This window comes from Castanea sativa, chromosome 9 (genome assembly GCF_040712315.1).
Source record: "Castanea sativa cultivar Marrone di Chiusa Pesio chromosome 9, ASM4071231v1".
NCBI classification, from domain to species: Eukaryota; Viridiplantae; Streptophyta; class Magnoliopsida; order Fagales; family Fagaceae; genus Castanea; species Castanea sativa.
In genome coordinates, this window is record NC_134021.1 from 30,394,531 (window position 1) to 30,406,328 (window position 11,798).

The following is an 11,798-nucleotide window of genomic DNA, read 5'->3' on the forward strand; positions in this document are numbered from 1 at the left end:
CAGAATAGTTCAGTGAGACCTATGAATAGTATAAAAAAAAAGCTGAAATTGCAAAAAAGCTTGTCCCAAACAGACACTTCATGCACTTAGATTCAAGGGTGAGCGAACTTATTAACCCTAAAATTGTAGGTTGGAAGTCAGTGGTCCTTGATGTTCTGTTCCTTCCACATAAGCTAAGGTGTTTAAGAGCATTCCATTAAGTTCTTAACTCCACAATGATAAGCTAATTTGGGCCGTATCACCAAACGATCTCTTTAGCGTGCGTAGGGCCTATACGCTAGCAGTGAAGCTCTCTCATCCTGCTAATAATGGAGCTAGCTCAAATAATAGTCAGGTACGACGCTTCTGGAGAAAGGTTTGGAGCCTTCCTATACTACACAAGATTAGACACTTTACGTGGAGAGCCTGTAGAGATATCCTACCCACGAAGGTCAACCTCATGAGACAGAATGTGCTTTAGGAATGCATTTGTGATGAGTGCAGAGAGGTTGAGACGTTAGGACACATCCTATGGAACTGTCCTAAAGTTAGGGAGGCCTAGTTGTGTTCAACAGTTGTGGCATCCATTAGTACGTCTAGTTGCCAGTCACTCCAAGATTTATTATGGAATATGCTAATGATTGACAGAGTTGAAGAAGAAAAGGTAGCTAAGGTAGTCACTATTGCATGGGCATTATGGTTTTCGGGGGCCGTTTTTGCATGTAGTCACGTGTTTTCTATTGGAGGGATGACTTTGCTAGCCCGGATTTGTTTTGGAGAGTTCAGTCCAAAACTCGATATTGGGTCACATAGACCAATAGCTTTCAGTGTATTTTTAAGCCTACAAAATAGATAAAGCCCAAAGTCTAAGAATTGTGATAATGGTTAAAATAAATAAATAATATGTTTAATTGAATAGCTTTAAGTAAATGATGAGTTGAACATCATTATTATGTATATTAAGTGATGTCCAATATTATAACGTAATTAATTAAGTGTCATATGTCCAATAATGGGATGAGTCCAAAATAGTCTATATCCAGGGAAAATTATTAGGTACTCCCGAAGTATCATAAATGCGTACTCCCTCCTCTCACATGAATGGTGGGTCCCACCATGAATTTAATTAGTAGGACCCACCATCCATGTGAGAGAAGGGAGTATGCATTTATGGTACTCCAAGAGTACACAATAATTTTCCCTATATCCAGTTATGGTTTATGTCCAAATAATATGTATGTTCAGTGGTGGTTTATGCCCAAATAATACATATCCAGTGGTGGTTCATGTCCAAATAATGTATAGTGGGATGGGTTCAATTTGTCAATATTTTTATCTCTATATATTAAGAAAATTCCTAAAGTTAGTTATGCCTTTATAAAATGTTAAAAATGCCCATAATCTAATTAGTCTAATTTTTTAAAAATAAAAAATAGGGTTAAAATTATAATTCAACAAAATTTTAAAAAAAATACCAAAGAAACTTTTTTTCCTAAAAATTAGCACACTTTCTATTTAAATATGAGAAATGCAATGTCCACAACATTTTCACAATAAATACTTAGTGGCAGGTTGGTAGTAATTGTTATTATTGAGACAAAAAGGTAATCTCAGTATTAGGTTCAAATTTGAACCAATAACAACTAACCACATATGATTTGTTGTAAAAATATTGTAAAAATGTTGTGGACATAGCATACGTTTGATACATTTTTTTCCCCTAAAAACTAGCACACACTAAATCTAACAGTTTACTCATTTTCAAATCTTAAATTTAGGGGTAATTACACATAACCCACTTGTGGTTTGGATGAAAATCACTTTGCCTACCCGTGGTTTGAAAAGTATCACTTAACCCACTTGTGGTATATTTCCGTCAATCTCTGTAACCCACCTCAGGCCCATCCGTTACAAAAACACCTCTTAACCCCAAAACACAACATAACAAGAATCAAAACACCCAAAACTCAGAAACTTTTCGAGAGAGACCTGTGGTGAAACCAACGTGTTTTTTGTGGTTTGGAGTGTTTGGAGGGGGAGCCATGACAGCCGCCAAGAAAATCGCACCCATCCTACCTGGCGCTGGCGCTTCGGCGAAGTACCCTTTCGGCCTGGGAGAGCTAGGTTCGGTACTTGATTGGGTGGGCCTTTAGGTACGGTGAGTCCTTAAGAACCGTCTGGAACCACTTTGGATCTTCCTCAAGGAACACCGTTTTGCCACGTGGGTTTAGCGAGGTCCACATCAGTGATTCGTGGTTGAGTCCGAACACTAGGAAGTTGCACGGAGCTCTGGTCTTCAACAAGTCGTAGGAAACCATGATTTCCCCTAAAGAGTGCTATGGGACCATGCGTGACATGGCGTAATGGAGAATGGCCTGGAGCTGGATCGGCGTTGGAGAGTGACCGCTCGCCGTCGCCGTTTCTCACAATGGCTAGGGAATAGAACAGAGAGTTTCCCGATCTTGAGCCAATGAAGTCGGAAATGAGAAGCGTGCCGGCTATAAGACCAGACAGAGCTGCTCTGATGAACAAAGATTTTCCGAGAATTGAGTTTCGATGATTATTATTGTTCTTCATGTTTTCTTGTGAACTGTTGTTACTCATTCTTCAATGTTGTTGGGAGATTTGAAAAAAAAAAAGGAATGGGTATTGCAGAGGATAGAATGAGGATATAAATACAAAGTGTTTTTTTTATAGCATTAAATTTTCTCAGATTTGGACAAGTATTCTTATATTCTGATCTGGGTTTTATTTTTTTGGGTATATTCTTCATGTTCAAGGTTTATGTGAATTGAGAGAGAGATCAATATCACTTTTTAATCTTGTTTCTCTTACATTTTTGTGCTATTTTTTGTTTTGGGAGGAGAGAGATATAAAATTTGAGCAAAAATACTTATTTACCCTTGATTTTAATAAAGGTGGGTTACGGAAAACAAACGGAACATACCTTAGGTGAGTTAAGTGATACTTTTCAAACCACGGGTAGACAAACTGATTTTCGCCCAAACCACAAGTAGGTTTAGTGTAATTACCCCTTAAATTTAGTTTCTTAAAAATCTCTTTCTTTGTAACCTCACTAATAATAGATAAATTCAAATTGAAAAATAACAGTAAAATATTAAATAAGTAAATAAAAAGAGCCTCATACCACGTGTGAAACGCATGCGATGAGGCTAGTATTCATTAGTGAAATATTAGTGAATCCATATTTGTTAAATAGTAAGATATTATTAGAATAATTTGCATTTAGCGTTATAGTGATAATGAGTTAACATATACTTAATAATGTGATTTCAAAGATAGAGAAACGTTGACTAATTTTAGTATGGTTTGTGGTCCCAACTATTGCATCACTTTATATGATTTGTGGCTCCAACCCTTTATGTGGTTTGCAGCTTTGGCTGTATAACATCAGTGGACTTATAACTAGAGGTGTTCACCAAACCGCATAAACTGCAAAAGTCGCACCAAAACCGCCTGCAAAATGGTATAACCGCACCGCATTGCAAGTAATTTTGCACCACACCGCATGGTGAAGTGCGGTTTGCAGTTTTATAATAAAAAAACTGCACAAACTGCACCGCACCCTCTCTATATATTAATATATTTAATTATTTTTAATATTAAATATATTTTTAATAGTTTAATAACCCTAGTTAAAATTTTTTTTGATAATCGTAGCAAGTGTTGATTAGGAGAGCCAATCCAAAATAAAGAAAACCTAACTCAATAGTTTAAAACTTAGACTAAAACAAAGGGAAAAATTAGTTTTGGGCTGGGTAAAAAAAACCCAAAATTCGAAAAAATATACCAACTTTAAATCATTCAAACCGCATCTTATACACCGCACTGCATATGTGACCGCAAAAATGAGGTGCGGTGCAGTTATGGTTTTGGCTAAACTTTAAACCATATCACACCGCACTGCATATGTGACCGCAAAAATAAGGTGCGGTGCAGTTATGGTTTTAGTTAAACCGCACTGCAAAGTGCGGTGCTAAAAATGGCCCAAAACCGCACCGCACCGCGAACACCCCTGCTTATAACATTTTAGCAATATAATAAAATGAGTCTAGTGATATAGTATGATAATATAAGTCCTTCATGGTGACTTCATAATTGAAGGGGAAAAATGGGTACAATTGGAGGGAGAGAATATGTCCAACCGTGTGCATAGGTTGGTTAAGTTTATTCCCTTTATCATGAACTTAAATGATTTTTCTCATGTAATGCTCTTTTATTTTTTAGTCAAATATGAGTGATATTGCCTTCTATAAGAATGATTTTTAGTATTATAAGTTTGTGCCTTTCATAAGAAGGGCTTTTAGCATTATAAATATATGCCTTCTATGAGAAAGAATTTTGATAAAATGTTGTTGGAAGAGTGTTTGATATGTTTTAAGATATATGGAGATAGTAAGAAATATATATGTTTTGTGAGATGTGATGTTTGTAATATGTATGAGCAAATATACGGGAAGTATGTATGGATAGTTTGTGAAGAATGTATTTGTAAAATATATGGAAGTATGAGAGACATGGAAGTTAAATATAGCAAATACATAAGTTTATAATTGCTGCTAGAGTGGTCTTTTGTGTTATGTTATGGGTTATGATGCTTTCTAAGAAAAGAGATTTTGTAAGAAAAGTGGAGAAAGAGATGAAAATGTGTTTATGGATTGCAAAATAATGAAGTTTCAAAATAAGAGAGTGAGACAGTGAGTGCTTGATGGGGTTATGGGTGTGTGTTCTTGTGTGTTGCTTGGTCTCTTTATATAACTAAATGAGATTTAGTTGAAGGAATAGTCAGCAAATAAGGAAAGATCTTTACTAAAATGAGTGATTTCTTTAGTTGGTCTTGGTTTTTAGCCAAAAGAAGAAATCTAAAACTTTAAGGCTGTTACTATACCTGTATAGCAACTGACACAGTAGTACATCAGTAGCTGCTACTGCTGACAGTAGTACAACAGTAGCTGCTGCAACTGACAGCAGTATAACAATAGCTGCTGCAGCTAACAGCTGCACAACAGTAGTTGTCCTGACGTTGATGGATAATATCAACTGTATGATGTCATCTGCTGGAAGAAATATTTAGCATTAAATTCATGAGTTTGGTTGAAAATGGTATGATATCTTTTATGTGATATTAGTTACGCCGAGTTTCTCATTACATTGCTATTACATACATAATTTTGAAAATCACTATTGGATACTACATATACAATATGAATTTACAACCATTGTCTGTGAAATTCTCTTAAATACAACACAAAATAAAAAATTGGTCCAATAGTATCTCCTAAATTGAATGAGGATAGGTGCATGAGATCGTTCAACTTAATAACAGTTTGTAACGTTCAAAATCTTCGCATACAAAATATCTAAATAGATCGGTATAAAAAAATATGCTCATTAGTTTAGAGAAAAAATAATAACAAAAATATAAACAATTTAATTTGTATGGAAAGCTAACAAAAGCAAAATTCAATTTTGATTCTAATTGAATTTTCACTATGCCTTGAATATATATATATATATATATATATATATATATATATATATATATATATATATATATATATATATATATATATATTACCTAGTTAGTAATGGATTGTATATAGTCATGGTATATTATTAGGTTTTTATGGTTTATTTATATTGGACGCCTCGTTTTCTACATTGAATTAACTCACTTAGTATAAAAATTAAAAAATTTAGAATAGATGGGATATGTGGCACAAAATTAAATTTTTACTACAATTTAATTTTTACATTGAATTAACTCACTTGGCACAAAATTTAAAAGTTTAGATTAAATGAGACCCGTAACACAAAATTAGACTTTAATTAAATTCTAATTTAAAATCTAATTGGATTTTCTTTTAATTTCTGCTATATATATATATTAGCTGAAACCAAAGTAGTAGTTAGTGTATTTTACCCTGTTTGTTTTCATTATTTTTATCATATATTATAAATTTATGTTTTAAATAATTGAATCTTAAAAGTTGTTGCGTTAAGTGATTATCTTTTCTATGTAAAAAGTGTTTAAGTCTTATTAATTATATAGATAGTTTACCTACTTATAATTTTTTTTGATAGTTTATCTACAAGTCTTCGAAACAAATTTATTCAAAATTTATTAAAAAAAGAAAATATATGACACTAAAAAAAAAAACTTCTTTGTCACATTGGTAGTTATGAATATTTTTGTGTTTCAAAATTATTGTAATAATGATAATATGGGTATAAAAAAAAAAATCTAACAACCTAAATAACAAGCAATTGACATGTGAATCTCATATAATAACAAAAAAGAAAAAAAAAGAAAGCATTGATGAGAAGGTGGGAAATGGGTAAAAGTACAATGAACAATAGGCAAGTGGATGAGTGGGAACCTTAACTAACTGCAAGGAAAGGAAAGCGACAATCAAAGAGCTGTGCCGAACTCCACTTCTGCACCACACACTTGTCTCCCGTGGCGGTCCCAACTCCCGATCCCAAAATTGGGCATTGTTGCCTTTATTACAACAATATATCAAACAAAACAACGATGTTAACCTTGTATAAATCTGTCGCTCCAAACTCAGCCAAAAAAATTAGTGATTCCGAATAGTTTGGATAAAAGATTTGGGTCAATTTTGCTTATTTTTAAAATTAATTAATGTTTTAATATGATAATAAAGAATTATTTTTAAAACAGATGCTATAAATTAATATTCTCTTAAAAAATATAAAATTTATTGTCTTAACGAATTTATTTACACAAAAAATTAATTAACTAATATTTTATTGTGATAATAAAAATCAATCATCTGTCAACTATATATAAATTAAAATTCTAATTTTTTTTGAGAAGGAAAAAAAAAAGAGAAAACAAGAAGCATATCTTTTGTTGACCTCGTCGCCCTTGATTTATCAGTCGTCATTTATTTATTTGATTATAATAATAAGTCATAAAGTTTGGTGATTAGCAACAAAAAAAGAAAAAGAAAAGTGATAACTTTTAGTTTAGTTGGGGGTGGGACATTTTTTTTTTGCTAACAGTTAGGGTTGGTCCGATCAAAAAAAAAAAAAAAACATTTGGGGTTGGGACTTGAGGGCAAAATATCTTCTAACTTTTATTATTCCTCTTTCTGTCTTTATTAATTTCAGGCAATACGCAAACGGAAACAGAGAGAGAGAGAGAGAGAGAGATGAGAGAAATCATAAGCATACATATAGGACAAGCAGGGGTTCAGGTGGGAAATTCATGTTGGGAGCTGTACTGTCTCGAGCATGGCATTCATCCTGACGGAACGATGCCCAGGTGCCTTTCTCTCTGTCTCTCTCTCTCTCTCTCTCTGCGAACCAAACAAACCCGAGTCTTCTACTTCCATAATTGTAGTATTTGTATACCATATAGATATAATAGTTTTAACCACCATCTTTTCCTCTCTTCACCTTCCTACAATTCTAATATTTATTTGATACTCTTCTTACTATCTCTTAATATCACTTTACTTATATTTCCTTAGTCCCCAATCTCTATATTTCGGGAAATTATAACCAATAATAATTAACTATTTATAATTTGTTTTGAAAATATTGAAAACAATCGCCTCTCTATTTTTTTAACGCTGCTACTCCCAAAGTTTACGTGTCGAGCGCATTTTTTGTCCCTAAAATTTTAAAAAAATGAGCCCCGTTGTCAGTTCAATTCTGTGAGTTCTTTTTTTTTTTTTTGTCTTTGTTTCTATCAGAGCATTTAGATTAATTTATTATTAGAAAAAAAAAAGATTTATTGGCAATCTGAAATTTCGTTTCCTTTAGCGAGTAATAATTGCGTGAGGATGAGGAATAATAATCATGCTGTTATTTATTCTTAAAGGAAATGGTCCAATGCATGCAGCAGCGCACAGCTCTTGAACCGTTCTTCATAATGACTTTCACTTCATTAATTAATTTCCTAATCCACATTACGGCACTCATTAATTTGTCTTTAACAATATGTACTTTCTCATTTATCTGTGACTGTCACTGTCACTGTCACATGCATAGAAAAATTGGTCAAGCTTAGAGGTCCAGTGTTTAGTAGTACTGGACCAGATGATGTCATGGGTCTACTTTTAGACCCATAGCATTGAATTAAGGAAAAATGGAAATGTGTTTTAAATTGTCCTATCCTTTCGCTACACCATGTTTTAATTTAGCTTTTCTTGTGGTATATCCCTTAATTATAAGTAATGCATGGAGGATTTATTCTCATTATTGTCACTATTTTTGATTTTTGGATTTTTGAAGGATGCTCAATTTCTATCGATCTTATTAGTACTTATTGTTTCTCTGATGGTTCAGGCAATGCACTATATATACTTGATTCAACCAATGTAGCCTGTCTTGTTTAAAACGATGTAATTAATGAACTTGGACCTTTCTCAATGAATCACATTGTACCTAATCAACATGGTGAACAGCATGTGTAAATTAATCCATAAATTATAGTATAAAATCTAGAGTCATCAGTACTACGTACATACATTGTTATTTCTCCTCCTAAGTCCTAACTACATGACTTCTTATCTTGAGTCTGCAGCGCACCATTATAATTTGCAAAAATTGCAATGACCCGCCAATAAACAGACTTTGATGGTTTGTGTGGGCATTAATTGGTTTGCAAATGCATGAAAATTGCTATAACACAACACATGTAGCCAGGAGTATCCAATTTGTATATGTAGTGGGTACTAACTTTAGAACTCATTTTTCCAAATAACAAAAATTCTGTACGGGGAATTTTTGATATGCACTCTTCTTCTTTGACCTAATGATTAGCTTTATCAACATTTTGCAGCGACACCTCAGTAGGTGTTGCACATGATGCGTTTAACACCTTCTTTAGCGAGACTGGTTCTGGCAAGCACGTGCCTAGAGCTATATTTGTTGATCTGGAACCGACGGTCATTGATGAAGTTAGGACTGGAACTTACAGACAACTTTTTCATCCTGACCAACTTATTTCTGGCAAGGAAGATGCTGCTAACAATTTTGCTAGGGGACATTATACTGGTATTTATAAATTTCTATTGTAATGTTAACTACGCTGCCTATTTCATTGGCTTATAAACCATTTATTTTATGTTGTTATGCTGCAGTTGGGAGGGAAATCGTTGACCTGTGCCTTGATCGAGTGAGAAAATTGGCTGATAATTGCACTGGTTTGCAAGGGTTTCTGGTATTTAATGCTGTTGGTGGTGGCACTGGCTCTGGTTTGGGTTCATTGCTTCTGGAACGCTTGTCTCTAGACTACGGGAAAAAGTCAAAACTTGGCTTCACCATCTTTCCTTCTCCTCAGGTGCATTCTCAAATTATTTTATTTTATTTTTTTCTTGATGAGTACTTCAAATGCATTTTGGATAAACATAGCAAACGTCTTTAAATTATATTCTCTCTCCATAAATTTTTATGCAGCAGCTGTCTTTTTGTATGCATAAGGAACAGGTGTGGCTACCTTCCTATTCAAAATCTATAGGGAAAGCATAGTATTAAATCTTGAGAAATGGCCACCTCTACAAATCTTTGTTTAAACAGAAAATTTCAGGCTTTCAGTTTGGGGCTTTCTGAATTTTAAGTAGTATTAAAACACTAAAATGATGTTGGACTAAAAACAGGACATGGGGGAAGAGAGCTTTTTTTTAAGACTAACATATTAGAGAGTCTTCCCCTTTAGTAGATATACATATTAAATTTCTCTTTTTGCCCTATGGTTCTCAAATCATGCATACAAAAATCTGATACAGCAATTTAATTGTGCAGGTATCTACAGCAGTAGTGGAACCTTACAACAGTGTGCTTTCAACTCATTCTCTACTTGAACACACAGATGTGGCTGTGCTTTTGGACAACGAAGCTATATATGATATCTGCAGGAGATCCTTAGACATTGAAAGGCCAACTTACACCAACTTAAATCGATTAATATCCCAAATCATCTCTTCTTTGACCACTTCCTTGAGGTTTGATGGTGCCATTAATGTGGACATTACAGAGTTTCAAACAAACCTTGTACCATATCCTCGTATTCATTTTATGCTTTCATCTTATGCCCCGGTTATCTCTGCTGCAAAGGCTTACCATGAGCAGCTATCTGTTCCCGAAATCACAAGTTCAGTATTTGAGCCCTCAAGTATGATGGCTAAGTGTGATCCAAGGCATGGGAAGTACATGGCATGCTGCTTGATGTATCGTGGGGATGTTGTACCCAAGGATGTGAATGCTGCTGTTTCAACTATTAAGACAAAGCGGACAGTTCAATTTGTTGACTGGTTAGTTCTTTCATCTTTTTTGTTTTCTGATTATTAAAGAAAGTTTATTTGACCAAAAAAAAAAAAAAAGTAAAAAATCTCCAAACAGTTCGAACCCAAATTACAAAGCTGCAAGTGGCTTACAGAGAAGAAATACTCACACATCTAAACTTACAAATTACAATTTTATGTTATCACAAACGAAGAAATAAAATTGAAATAACCTGAAGGAATACAACAAAACTTGCCCTCAGGTTTGCAGAGATTTTTGTTGAGTATCTTCAAACTTTTAAACTTATTCAGATTTCAGCTTACAGTCCGCATATGAGAATGTTGTTATCTTTATGTTTTTCTTGGGAATTCTCATTCTTTTCCCATCAAATATAGTTGATGTGAGCATTCAAGGATTGCTCGAGTAAAACCACCAAGAAGTTGCTTCATTTTAGGTAATTTTTAGCCCAGTTAAATCCAGTAAGGCATCTATACGCCACACTCCAGATCAATTTCCAAACATGCTATGCAAAATCATGTTTAAAATATAAATGATCCCTGCACTGATGGTAATAATGTAAAGTTCTGAACACAAGATATCCTTTTTTGGGGCATAGATAGTTATTGTATATTATTTGTCTTGGTCCATGCACTATATGTTGCAATGTATTGGTAGTAACATTATGACATAAAGCCACTCTACTAGAAACTGCAACACTTTTGTCTATAATCTGTTTGGTGAAGAAGAAACTAGGTCACTATTCTAGGAGTGTGGTTTCCTGTGATTGATGATATATATAAGTAGAGGTATCATAAATATTAAGAGGTGATGATAAAGTATTTTGAGTCTAGGGGAAAAAACATTTGATTTATCTGTCATTTCTATTTCTTGTGATCTGAGTTACTGTCATACATGTACTTGCAGGTGCCCAACTGGTTTCAAATGTGGCATCAACTACCAGCCCCCAACAGTGGTACCTGGGGGTGATCTTGCTAAGGTTCAGCGTGCAGTTTGTATGATAAGCAACAATACAGCTGTGGCAGAGGTTTTTTCTCGGATTGACCACAAATTTGACCTCATGTATGCCAAGAGGGCTTTTGTCCACTGGTACGTTGGTGAAGGCATGGAGGAAGGTGAGTTCTCAGAAGCCCGTGAGGATCTTGCTGCTCTGGAGAAAGACTATGAGGAAGTTGGGGCAGAAGGAGCTGATGATGATGAGGATGAAGGAGAAGATTACTGAAAGTCGGCCGTTGAAGCATAAAAATTCTGTCTATCCTTCTGCATCCCTCGTGTTATTCTCCAGCTGTGGATTGTCATAATTTTATCTACGTTCTCTTGTATGGCCAATGTTCTCAACATGTGTGCTGGTTCAGTTCTTATGGTGGTTTTCAAATTATTTTCATTGTGTTTGATATGAGTTATCTATAAAAAGGTTAAACCCAATGTATAAAGCTCCCACGTAAGTAAAGTTTGGGAGAGGTGATTCCTAGAGAATTTTAATTCTAATTGTTTCTAGAGAGGCTGATTTTTTTGGGGTAAAA

The 11,798-nt window shown here is 34.2% G+C and overlaps 1 protein-coding gene and 1 pseudogene across 1 annotated transcript; one reads left to right on the plus strand and one right to left on the minus strand.

The window, feature by feature from the left end:
- Nucleotides 1-1,930: 1,930 nt before the first annotated feature.
- LOC142609028 (arabinogalactan O-methyltransferase 1-like) lies at nucleotides 1,931-2,556 on the minus strand (annotated as a pseudogene).
- A 4,496-nt stretch (nucleotides 2,557-7,052) lies between these two features.
- On the plus strand, nucleotides 7,053-11,798 carry LOC142611412 (tubulin alpha-5 chain). Its single transcript, XM_075783531.1, has 5 exons — nucleotides 7,053-7,291; nucleotides 8,816-9,030; nucleotides 9,117-9,316; nucleotides 9,778-10,286; nucleotides 11,182-11,798. Exons 1-5 carry the CDS (start codon nucleotides 7,179-7,181, stop codon nucleotides 11,495-11,497), a joined length of 1,353 nt encoding a protein of 450 aa, XP_075639646.1. The 5' UTR covers nucleotides 7,053-7,178; the 3' UTR covers nucleotides 11,498-11,798.